Source organism: Eschrichtius robustus, chromosome 6 (genome assembly GCF_028021215.1).
Source record: "Eschrichtius robustus isolate mEscRob2 chromosome 6, mEscRob2.pri, whole genome shotgun sequence".
Lineage (NCBI taxonomy): Eukaryota > Metazoa > Chordata > Mammalia > Artiodactyla > Eschrichtiidae > Eschrichtius > Eschrichtius robustus.
In genome coordinates, this window is record NC_090829.1 from 41,422,882 (window position 1) to 41,435,315 (window position 12,434).

The following is a 12,434-nucleotide window of genomic DNA, read 5'->3' on the forward strand; positions in this document are numbered from 1 at the left end:
TCCCATTAAAGTATATGGACGTCCACAATCACTTACAATTCTGAAACCTCACAGCTTTGGACACCAAAGGGTTTTTTTCTTAAGCTCACTTAGCAGCAAAATATGACTCACGGTATGTGAGGTTATTTGTAGTCTTTATCCACTTAAAGTAACCATTCCTACATTTTGCTGCAGAAATACTGTGTTCAATCATGAGATGTTACCTTTTCACTTTCTAAAATCCAAATTTTTTGTATTCCCAAACAAATCTGACTCCAAGGGGTTTAATTGTCTGCCTCTAGTGTTATATACAGATTTTACTCTGTTTTTATCTTTATATTTTTACCCAGTATTATGTTTTAAAGATCTACCCATGTTGATGCATGTACATATAGTCCATTATTTCTTTTTTTTATAAATTTATTTATTTCTTTGGCTGTGTTGGGTCTTCGTTACCGTGCGAGGGCTTTCTCTAGTTGCGGCGAGCGGGGTCCACTCTTCATCGCGGTGCGCGGGCCTCTCACTATCGCGGGCTCCCCCGTTGCGGAGCACAGGCTCCAGACGCGCAGGCTCAGCAGTCGTGGCTCACGGGCCCAGTTGCTCCGCGGCACGTGGGATCTTCCCAGACCAGGGCCCGAACCCGTGCCTCCTGCATTGCAGGCAGACTCTCAACCACTGCGCCACCAGGGAAGCCCCCTAGTCCGTTATTTCTAACTGCTGCAGAGTACTCCATGAAGTGGATCCCTCACATTTCACCTACTCATTTACCCACTGGTGGGCAACTAGATTGCCTTCAACTCCCACCACTACAAACAGTGACTTAAAGAACATCTTCATATACAGGCTTTATGGACCTGTATAAGAATCTCTTTGGGATGTACATGCCAAGGTAGAATGCTGGGTCATCAGGTATGCATATACTTAATCTGACCAAAGCTAGACGCCAGAATGCCCTCTAGTATAGCTGCATCAGTCTATTTGCATTATATAAAAGATCCTAGAATCCTACATTTCACCAACATTTGTCAATATCCAATGTACTCATTTTTGCCAGTCTAAAAGGTACAAAGTGATATCTTATTCTTATTTTCTTTGGCATTTTTCAGATTATAATATATCTGAGCATCCCATGATGCTGGTTAGCCTTTGGGGTTTCCTCTTTGTATATTGCCTGTTCATAAGTTTTGCTCATTTTCATTGGGGTCTCTTTTTCTTGCTGACTTGTAGGAGTTTCTTGTAACTCTCCTATTGGCTTTAGACATTGCAAAATATCTTCTCCCACTTTGTCAGCTATCTGTTAACTTTGTCGATGGTTAACAGGAAATCACACTACAGAAATTCTTAATTTTTATATAATCAAATTTATGAGTATTTCACTTATGGCTTGTGGCTTTGATGTTTTTAAGAAGTCCTTCCCACTCTTAAGTGACAAAGATAGTCTCCTACATTTTCTTCTACTATTGTAATAATTTTACTTTTCACATTTAGTCTTTAACCTACTTCGAGGTGGCTTCACTTCTGTATGTTGTTTTAGGTTGGAGTCCAGTTTTATTTTTCACCTTACAGTGAGAATTTTCTAGTAAACAATCCATGCTTCCCTGATTGTTCTGGGTGCCATTGTATCTTTGTACTAAATATGCATATATATGAGTCTGCCTGTAATTTTCTATTTTGTTTCAAAGGTCCATTTGGCTGTCCTTTTGCCAAACACTATTTTTATTACTATTGCTCTGAACTATGTCTTTATATCTGGTAGGGCTACTCCCCCATCTTTTTGATTCCTTTGCAAGTTTAATTTAGATATTCATGGGCTTTTATTCTCATATATTTTAGAGTAGGCTTATTATTAAGTTCTTCAGAAAAGTTATTTGTAATTTGCATTGGAATTGCATTGAATATGTGAATTAACTAGAAGAGACTTGAGCTATTTATATCTCAAGATCTTCCACCCAAGGGTATGTGTTTCCCATTTAAATTAAATCACTCTATGTTCTTGATTAAATTTTCTCCAAAGACTATTTTATGCTTCTACTAACCCATGTAATAATCACAACAAACCTATGGTACTTTTATTATCATCATTTTCCAGATGAGGAAACTGAGCCCAGAGAGATAAGTAACTTGCCCAAGAACACACAGCAAGTAACTAACAGAACCTGGATTCAAATAGTTTAGAGTCCATATTCTTAACCACTGTACTGCCTCTCCATCTACAGGCAGTTGCTTTATAGTTTGGCTGCTACTGTGAATGGTATCTTCTTTTTATTACTGTCTATTTACTATCTGGTATATTATTTTTATTATATTTTCTAATTGGTTGTTGCAGATGTAGAGAAATTTGGTTGATTTTTGAAAGTTGGTATTTGTATCCAGTGAAGGTGCTGAATTCTCTTATTAGTTCTAGTATTTGATCTGTTGTTTCTGTTGCTAATAGTGACAGTTTTGTCTTTTATGTTCCAATTTTTAAACCTCTCATTTCTTTTTCTTTCCTTATAGCATTGGCCAAGACTGCCAGTACAATGCTAGATATCAGGCAGTAGTAATCATGGGCAAAGAATGTCTCTTATAGAAAAGTAATGTTACCCCAGAAGAAGGCTGTTGTTCTATCTTGGCTAAAGGATGTGCAGCACATCAGAGAACTTTCACAAAAGTATAGGCTAGAAACTGTGTCTGGTGGCCAAGAATCCACTCTGAGCAGAGGCCCTATGCTCATTTATGCTGCAGAAATTACTTTTCCATAGAAGATGGACCTTCCAAGGGAGAAATAGCTCCCTTGTGATAAACTTGACTTCATCTGACTTAAGTACATTTAACTCCATCCTAAACCCCTATGGCAACAACACAGCTCAGCACCTGTCATTTGCTTCACACAATCTGCTAGATGCAACTGTTTCTGACAATGCATTGCTCTCTATGCCCAAGGGGTAGTTCACAGACTGCAGCATTGGAAGGAGCCTTGGAGATCAACTATTGCTCCCGTTATACACACATCTACAAGTCCCTATGGTGGGTACCTCATCGGCCTTGAGCAGATGATCTGCTAGGGGGACTGATGCCAACAACAGAGAGAGTTTGAATCAGACAAGGGGTTAACACAGCTTTCTCCTTTCTCCTAGTTGGCTTCATCAGTCCATCTTCAGTAAAGGTTGGCCCTGCCGAGTGTACATGGTAACATCTCAAGGCTTACCTCATCCTTCCCAACTCCAACAGGGACCCAGAGGAAACACCCTCTCTTCTCTCCTGTATTCCAAAAGGCTTATCCCTATCCAAGTTTAGTGCATCTGCACGAAGGTGGGCACTGGCACCTCCATTGTAAAGTCCTGGGGCTTTAGTGCAGTCAGATCCATCAGAGATGCTGAGTGGGTGACCAAACACATCCCTTCCTTTCACACACACCCAGGGTGACTAATGCTCGTGGTAGAAATGAGTGAACTGAAAAGTCCCACAGGAACCTCAAACCCAACACATCCAAAGTGGAACTTCTCAGTGTCTCCTCCAAACTCACTCCCCTCTTACAGTAACCCTTGTGCAGGAACTGGAACAACCTCCATTCAGCCATTCTCAGCACCTTCCTATCCCTCTCACCTGAGGAGTTACCAAGTCTTGGTCCCTCTCCACCCTAAGGATCCCTCTTGCCCACCCTCCATTCTGAATAGGGCCTTGGCCATGCCCTCCCACTCCTGACCCCTGGGATCCATCCTCCATACTACTGCTGAAAGATCTTCCCATCATGCAGATCCAACCATGTCTCCTGCCTAAAACCCTAGAAGGCTCCCCACCACCCTCAGCAGAAAGTTCACTCCTTAGCGCGGCATCTACTACCCTCACCGCACAGCCCCATCACCCTCAGCAACCTCACACCCTGTACAGGACCCCTAGATCGCCACCTCCCTCTACCTTCCCTGACTGTGCTTCTGATCTCTGTTCCCTCAACCTAGAACCTGCATCCCATCACACTGGAAGCGGTCTAATGCCTACTCACCCTTCAACATTCAGGTCGCAGCCCCCTGCGTCTGGGAGCTTTTGCTGCCTCCTCACCCCCGTTGCTCCTGCTGATGTGCCCTCTCTCTGGCCTCTCCTGCCAAGACCCTGTACATCCATCCCATTAAATTGTAACGATTCTCTCCTGGACACTGTAAAAAACTGGATTGTCTAGGAGAGTAAGTTACTGCATAGCCAGTCTGGTTTCATCCCTTTCCGTGTTTAAGAGGGTACCCAGGAACAAAACACATTGAGTCAGATTTGGTGTGGGAGTGCCCCCAAAGTGACCTGTTCACTGCTGGGTGCCCCGCACCTGGCACAATGTCGGCCTGGCACACCGTGGACTATCTGACTAAAGTTATGATAAATGAATGATTTGCCCACCCCCGTCCAGAACCAGGCGAGAGGTCAGGGCTCATCCTGGATATAGATGGAGAGCGGGTGGCCCTACTCGGCGCTCCGTCGGGAGGGGGCGCTGCAGGGAGGCGGGGCCAGGGCTGGGTACCTGGGGGCGGGGGCCGTCCGAGGGTGGCGGGCCAGGGGTCGGGCTTGCCCGGGGACCCCGCGCCGCGACTCTGCGCGAATTTCTCTTTCGTTTTGGGCCAGGCCGGAGGCGGCGGGGCCGTCCCGGAACGACTGCGGCCGGGTGCGCTGGGAGTTAATCCGAAAGCGCCGCTAGCCCCGCGGGCCAGACTCCACGTGTCACCGAGAAGCTGATGTAGAGAGGATACAGAGAGAGAAAGAAAGCAAGAGACCAGAGTCCCGGGAAAGTCCTGCCGCGCCTCGGGCAATTATAAAAATGTGACCCCCCCGGGTCTGCCTCCCAACCACCGCCCTCACCTGCCGCGTGCACCCGTCTGCTTCCAGCTGGCCGCTCGGTTCGGTGCCCCCGCAGCGCCGCTCAGCATGTGCCCGCCGCGCAGTGAGTAACCAGCCCGAGACTAGCGCTCGGCGCTCGGGTGGGGAGGGGCGGCGGCCGGGAAGAGGAGGCAGACACTTGGGACAGGCTCCGCGGAGCCTGGAAGGCAGTCAGCAGTCTCGGGCAGAGGAGAAAGAAAGGGGAAAGACATTGCGAGCTTACCCTGCGCTCGATAGGATATCGTCTCTTTTAACCTCGAAAGAGCCCTGTGAGCTAAGTATCATGCCCACTTCACAGATGAGAAACTGAGGCCCCACGGGATGGTTTCTTGCCCAGGGTCTCTAGGCTACAGCTCTAAGAGGGCAGATCCCAGCCGGCTTCAAAGCGAGGCTTTGTCACCCCACTGCTTACAAAACACTGGGTCGCTTTACCACCTGGCCTCACTTTCCCTCCTCCTGAAATGGAGACTTTTTCTGGGTGAACTCTGTCCACACCCCTGTCTGAACTCACAAGGTGGCCGTGACAGCGAGTAGGCTTCTAACGCTAGCACAGAGCGCTGTCCTCCAAGAACCTGATTCATCCCTCAGTTGTTGAAGGAAGACTGGAAACGGGTGGAGGGAGGCTGGCGCCCAGAAGAAGTGGATGGGTGGAGATGGCCAGAAGAGATGGAAGATGGAGGTAGGCCAGCTCATCCTGCCCCTCCATTCCCTTTCAGACCTCCTCCTTGTGGCCACCCTGGTCCTCCTCCACCACCTGGACCACTTTAGTTTGGCCAGGAACCTCCCCGCCACCACAGCGGGCCCCGGAATGTTCCAGTGCCTCAACCACTCCCAAAGCCTGCTGAGAGCCGTCAGCAACACCCTTCAGAAGGTGAGCTTTTCAATGTCCTGCTTCCCACTTTGCAGCCTCTGTAGTGAAGGGGCATCTCCGAACCGCTGGTCACCTGAAGGAACTGCAGGGAAATTGTGGAAGTTAATCAGGAGCTGTTAAGAGAAGAAGAGGGAACTTTACAAATGGCCCAACTATTAGCTAAAGAGTCTCAATGAAACTGTCTCCAGAGAAAGCAGGCGGGGTGATAAATTATAATGGCATTCGTTTGGGCTGTGTCTACACAGAGGAAAGTGGATACTTACAGTGTTCCTTGTAGCCTGCCAACAGAGATGGAATTGTGTCAGGCCCACACTGTTCCTCTGACACGCTTATCAATCCAGGAAACCGCTATTAGGGGCGGCCTCTGTGCTCCAGGGCCTGCGAAGATGAATTAGCCTTGCGTCTAATACTCCTCTCCAGCTTCCAGTCTGGTGGCTCGGCTTGTTGCTGTAGCATCACATTTCAGGGAGCTCATGACAGTGCACATCCAGGCTTCATTTTCTAGGGAGAGAGTTATCTAATTTTATTTACAGCTTCAGTCACCTTTTTAGCTTTCATATTTTAATGCAAAACAAATATTTTTTTCTTCCTTTAAAAGCACTCCAACATCTATTGCTTTTGCTGCAACGGCCTAAGACTGATGTTTTAAAAGATGTCCTTTCGCCTTCCTGCTCTCTAGTAAATCTTTCTTGAAGATTTCTAGCTTGTTGCTTTATGAATATCTTAAAGTAAGCTCAGTGCCATGAGTCCTCCTTAAAGAACTCTTTTTTTCCCCTTCTAATCTTTCATAACGTGCTGCCAGTTGTTCCTTACAGTTCAATCCATCTTAATTAAAAAGGCAGCTCACCAAGTGAAAACTGCAGAGATAGGTGCTTTGATTCCTAAAGAAAGGTTCGATGTGGGTAAAATTTAGGAGCTCCTATTTAAGTAGATGCTTTATGTGAAAAAGCTGACTCTTCTACTCCCAGATGCAGCACCAAAGGTGAAAGATTGCAGAACTCAATTTGATTTTTTAATATGATTCCTGCATCAATTTTGCCAGAACAAATCAGCTGGCTACTTGCAGAGAAAATAGAGGTGACAAATGCATGTGACTCACAGGCCATATCTAGCCCACAGATCTGTAGAGTTTGGCCATGTCTTTTTTATTTCATTTTGATTTCTGAGTTTGATGCCATTGAAAAAGTAGACCTCCCATATAAGGATCCAAATTTCCAGCTTCTCCTGAAAACATCTGAAAAACTATAGCAGTAGGCCCACATTTTCAAGTCTAATTTATTTATTTTTTGCTCTATGTATTCATTTTTTTCATTCAACAAGTACTTATTGACTGCGTACTGTAAGCCAGGCACTATTTTATAGATTCTTGAAGGTCATCTTTTTTAACCATGCAATAGTAATAGAGAGATAGTCGCCGTTTTCATTTTGGAATAAAGGAAGGCAATTATCACAGAAATAAAACTATTGTGTTATTTGGAGATTTTTTTTTTTCTTATTGAAGTATAATTGCAAATCTAACTTTTTAGAACCTGCTCAGGATAGCAGCTGCCTCGATCTGCTTGACCACCTCCAGGAACAGTGTATTCATTTGCTATTGCTGCTGTAACAGATTACCACGAATTTAGTGGCTTTAAACAACACAAATTTATTATCTTACAGCCCTGGAGTTCAGAAATCCAAAATGGGTCTCACTGGAGTAAAATTAAGGTGTCAACAGAGCTGTATCCCTTTCTGAAGACTCTAGGGGAGAATCCAATTTTCTTGCCTTTTCCAGCTTCTAAAAGCAGCCCACATTCCTGGGGGCCCCCTTCCATCCTCAAAACCAACAAATGAGACTTAATCATGCTGCATCACTCTGAGCTTGACTCTCTTGCCTCTCTCTTCTGCTTATAAGGACCCAGTGATTACACTGGACCCACCCAGACACTCCAGGATAACCTCTCTATTTTAGAGTCAGCTGATTAGCAACCTTAATTTCATCTGCGACCTTAATTCCCCTTTGCCACGTAACATAACCTAGTCTGTGGTTCCAGGGATTGGGAGGTGGATATCTTTGGCAGGGGCATTATTCTGCTTACCACAGACAGGAATTTAACTGCTTGTACCCCAGCATGTTCTGTACTCTCAAGCTTTGATTCATGGCTCACGCTGTTCCCTCTGCCTGAAATTCCCCCTCCTCTGTAGATGCCCCATCTCTGGGGAAGACTTTGCTTCCCTTTCCACCCCCTTCCCAGAGCCTTCTGACCCTTCTCAGCCCTTCTCACTTGCCAGCATGTCTCCTGGTCATTTGGGCACTTGCCTGACTCCACAGCTGAACTTGGAATTCTGGGGGACATAACATAGTCCCCTTTGTCACCTTCCTTAGTACCTAGCATAGTGCCTGGCACACATCAGGCTTGTTAAATGGAAAAATGATCTCGCTCTTCAATCAAAAAGTCATCGACTTCTTAAGATAAATATCATAATTATAGTCAACATGCCTGTAAGATGACATCTGTGTGTGTGCACGCACGCGAGTGTGTGTACACCCATATTAAATCTCCGCTTGTCTTTAGGGTTGCATGTTTGTTATGTTCATCAAGTAGTGACCTAACAGTCCCCCTTTAGAAGCTATACTTGAAAAAGATATTCACAAAACACAGCCATGCTGGCAAAAGGAAAAAACGGTTTTCACCAGAAGCAAGTGTCACAGCGTGGTACAGAGGCTGATTAGCACAGCCTGTTGAAATGATTTATAGTGTTTACGTAATGGAAAAACGTATCATCCAGAGAAACATGTCCTAAGCAAAAGGGGAGGAGGGATGGAGAGAGTGCAAATGATCTGTTTCCTTTTGTCTTATGAAGACCCTAAAATTCCTACAGATCAGAGGTGGAGGTCAAGGGCAGCCGGCTCTCGCTTTGGTGCCAGTGCCATGGGGAGCCGGGTGCCTTATTAATCTTGTAAACTGGGGTTCTCTTTATGTTTTACAGGCCAGACAAACCCTAGAATTGTACTCCTGCACTTCTGAAGAGATTGATCATGAAGATATCACCAAAGATAGAACCAGCACAGTGGAGGCCTGCTTACCACTGGAATTAGCCACGGTATAGAGGCTTTCCTCCCAAAGCTTGTAATACAGTTAAGAGCTGTGCATCAGACCTCGTCTTCTTCCAAAAATGTGCATGCTTCTGGGGTCCACCACCATGGGACTTTAACAGGTCCCATTGTAGAAGTTCAATTTGGAAAAAAAAATTATAAAAACGTGGTTTTTCACAACAGTGTGAGATATACTTAACACTACTGAACTGTACACTTAAAAATAGTTAAGATGGGGCTTCCCTGGTGGCGCAGTGGTTGAGAATCTGCCTGGCAATGCAGGGGACACGGGTTCGAGCCCTGGTTCTGGGAAGATCCCACATGCCGCAGAGCAACTGGGCCCGTGAGCCACAACTACTGAGCCTGCGCGTCTGGAGCCCGTGCTCCGCAACAAGAGAGGCCCGCGCACCGCGATGAAGAGTGGGCCCCGCTTGCCGCAACTAGAGAAAGCCCTCGCATAGAAACGAAGACCCAACACAGCCAAAAATATAAAATAATTAATTAATTAAAAATTTTTTTTTAAATGAGGTTCTCATTTAAAAAAATAACAATAACACCCTTAAGAATAGTTAAGATGGTAAATTTTACATGTATTTTTTACCACAGTAAAAAAAAAAAAAAAAAAAGATATGTTTGAGAAGAAAAGTCAGAAAAATTTACGTTAAGAATTAATAATTAATGTCTTTAATGTGTGATTTTTTTTTTTTTTTGGCTCCAGAATGAGAGTTGCCTGGCTTCCAGAGAGACCTCTTTAATAACTGTAAGTCAGAAAATTGAAGGTTTTAGCTCATATTATGAATTCATGTCATTGATATCTGATTATTTTTTCTTCTAGAATGGGAGTTGCCTGGCTTCCAGAAAGAGCTCTTTTATGATGGTAGGACACAAAATTCTTTCCTCAAATGCAACGGCAGGGGAAGGGGGGGTACGTTTTTAGCCCATCTCAATAGTTCCTTCCCCACTTTGTCATATTATGCAGACCCTGTGCCTTAGCAGTATCTATGAGGACTTGAAGATGTACCAAATGGAGTTCCAGGCCATGAACGCAAAGCTTCTGATGGATCCTGAGAGGCAGATCTTTCTGGATCAGAACATGCTGGCAGCTATTGCTGAGCTGATGCAGGTAAGGCCTTCTTCATGCTGAGACCGCCAGCCAGGGTCCCTGATGAAGGGGTATACCATCAGCCCTTCCTGGGTTGGGGGAGGCCTGAAATGCCCCCTTCTGAAGCCAGCTACATATTGGGGGAGACAGCCTTGAGGGCACCTCTAGAGAGAGGGCAACATGAGCAGGTCACATTAAGGAAAGCAGCCTCCTGCTTGCTGACCATGCGGTATGCACCAGGCTCTGGGCAAAGGTGCATACATTTCCTTATGCTGTCCCCTTGGAAACCACTTGGGGGTCCGTGCAAATGAGGAGACCAATGCTTAGAGGGTTAGCCACTTGTCTGAGGTCACACAGCTTGGAAGCGGCAGAGGCAGGATTTAAACTCCCATCAAAGGGATTCCACTGCACTCATCTTCTCATGCATCTCTAAAGCCTCTGGGACGTACCTGCAAGGGGCTGGCATGCATATCTGCAAATACTGCTAGAGAAGACAAGCGGGGCTGGTGTCTGGATATGACGCATGCTGAACCAAAATGTGAATGAAAGAAAAGAATGACCTATCACCTGGGGACAACCACAGTGTTACTCATAGACAAGAATGTGCTTTGTAATTTTCTGAATCACCATAGCACATGATGCTAACATAAAACACAGAATTATCCACTTAAGAAAGAGCAGAGTGACTGCCATGTTGGCCAGGGCGTGGGACAATAATACGGCATCAGAAATGATTGTCTGAAAAGAAATTTATTTCATTCATCCTTTTTCAATTTTTTTTTGGAGGGGGTGCCAGATTACTTGTTTGAAAGGCAGTGAACATCACGCAAGTATCAAAGAATGTTACCATCTAGAGAGCTGTAGATGATATTTCATTTTCAGGACCAAGAGTCGAATCAGTTCTACCAGTAATCAGACAACTATGCCCAGACCTTTTGTCCCTCTGTGCCTCAGTTTCTTCCTCTGTGAAATGGGATGACTTTACCCACCCTACCTTTCTTTTAGGCTTTTTGTGAGGAAGTACAAGCAAAACTGCTGATCATTGTGCAAATATATGGTCTTGCATTGTGTTATCAAATTAAAGGGCTCAAACTGCCAGGTTTATTTATCTCACATGAATAAGTGTCTTTAGTCAACAGGTCTCATACTGACTGAGAGTTTCCAATCAATCGCAATCCATCACCTCCCTGTTCTAAAAAGGATGCCGCTTCTTAATGTAACATATAAAAATTAATTAGATATCACAGCAGATGTCATCTTAACAGAATTGTTTCTTTCTAAAATACAACTCCCACTGATGATTTTCTAAATAGCTTTCAGGGTCTTTTCAGAGCTCACTGAAGCTCCATGTGCTTGGATAATGAGCATTTCTTCTCTCAGGTTCTGCCTGCCCATCTGGCTGGGAGTAGATTTGATTTGGTTTAGGAGATGCAGTGAGGGAGTGGGTTGCAGGCTCTGAGACACGTATTGGCTTCACCCACCTTTACGGATGGACGTTTTAATTTTGGAATACTGTCTATGTCATGCTCAATATTTATTCTCCTAGGCCCTGAATTCCCACAGCGAGACTGTGTCACAGAAACCCTCCCTGGAAGAACTGGATTTTTATAAGACTAAAATCAAGCTCTGCATACTTCTCCATGCCTTCAGAATTCGTGTGGTGACCATCGACAGAATGATGAGCTATCTGAGTTCTTCCTAAAAAGCTGAGGTCTCTCCTAAACTTAAAGTCATTTTTATAAATATTGGAACCAAAGAAATTGTAATAGGGCATGGGTTAAGAACTGGGGCGGGGGGTGGCTTGACCTGTTCCTACTTAAGCTGGAACAGGAATTCTCATGCTTGTTTACATTAGTCATTACCCCAAATTTGCAGGATGTGACTGTCCTATCCACATGATTCCTTTGATCAAGTCTATTTCATATTTACTATGGATAAGTTATTTTTAAGTTTTCATGAGCAAACTGATAAGGAGGGGAAATGTCCTCCCAGAACGTGTTTTTCTTTTTTTCCCTTTAATAGAAGAGCAAGAATTTATAAGCTATTTCAGTACCAAAGAGTTTGTAGGAACAAACACTCAAGCATAATTTATTTTAAAATATTTATTTATATAATTTTGTGTTCATGAAAGCCTGTGAACTAACTTATATTTATTTATGTTATATTTATTAAGATATTTATTGCCAAGTGGATTTGAGATATACCTTATGTTGTTTTAAAATAAAATGACTGAATTAAAGTAATTCTCATACTTTTCTAATGTGATTGGAATACTTTGAGTGTTAAAATACAGATCATGGGAAAACTGAAAACTCTGATGAAATCTGAACAAAATCACCTTAGAAAGAATGCCATGAGATTCTCACTCATTTCCTAGTTCCTTTAATCTCATATTTTAAAGGGAGCCTCATAAGACTAGATCTGACTTAATACTGAGGCCGTTGAATGAGTTAGTTTTTGATAATATACTTTATTACTTTTGTTCAACATCTGAATCTAAAAATAAAATACATAAAAATGTTTTTCCCTATTAACCACAGCCCCATAACATACTGTGCATTAAACAA

The 12,434-nt window shown here is 44.0% G+C and overlaps 1 protein-coding gene and 1 long non-coding RNA gene across 2 annotated transcripts in view; one reads left to right on the forward strand and one right to left on the reverse strand.

Moving 5' to 3' along the window:
- LOC137766801 (uncharacterized) overlaps window positions 1–4,885 on the reverse strand; it is a 34,935-nt gene extending 30,050 nt beyond the window's left edge. Inside the window, exon 1 of the long non-coding RNA XR_011074370.1 lies at window positions 4,801–4,885. This is a non-coding gene — a long non-coding RNA (uncharacterized lncRNA). The remainder of the gene's footprint in view (window positions 1–4,800) is intronic.
- IL12A (interleukin 12A) lies at window positions 4,502–11,944 on the forward strand. The gene is made up of 7 exons (XM_068547380.1): window positions 4,502–4,882; window positions 5,535–5,689; window positions 8,660–8,773; window positions 9,484–9,525; window positions 9,601–9,642; window positions 9,745–9,888; window positions 11,414–11,944. The coding sequence occupies exons 1-7, from the start codon at window positions 4,867–4,869 to the stop codon at window positions 11,567–11,569; spliced, it is 669 nt and encodes a 222-aa protein (XP_068403481.1). The 5' UTR covers window positions 4,502–4,866; the 3' UTR covers window positions 11,570–11,944.
- Window positions 11,945–12,434: the final 490 nt, after the last annotated feature.

Bases quoted from the DNA above. Each gene is read 5' to 3' on its own strand.
- IL12A (XM_068547380.1), top strand. The intron at 8,774-9,483 runs GTATAGAGGCTT...TTTTGGCTCCAG, and splicing joins TACCACTGGAATTAGCCACG to AATGAGAGTTGCCTGGCTTC. The intron at 9,643-9,744 runs GTAGGACACAAA...CATATTATGCAG, and splicing joins GAAAGAGCTCTTTTATGATG to ACCCTGTGCCTTAGCAGTAT.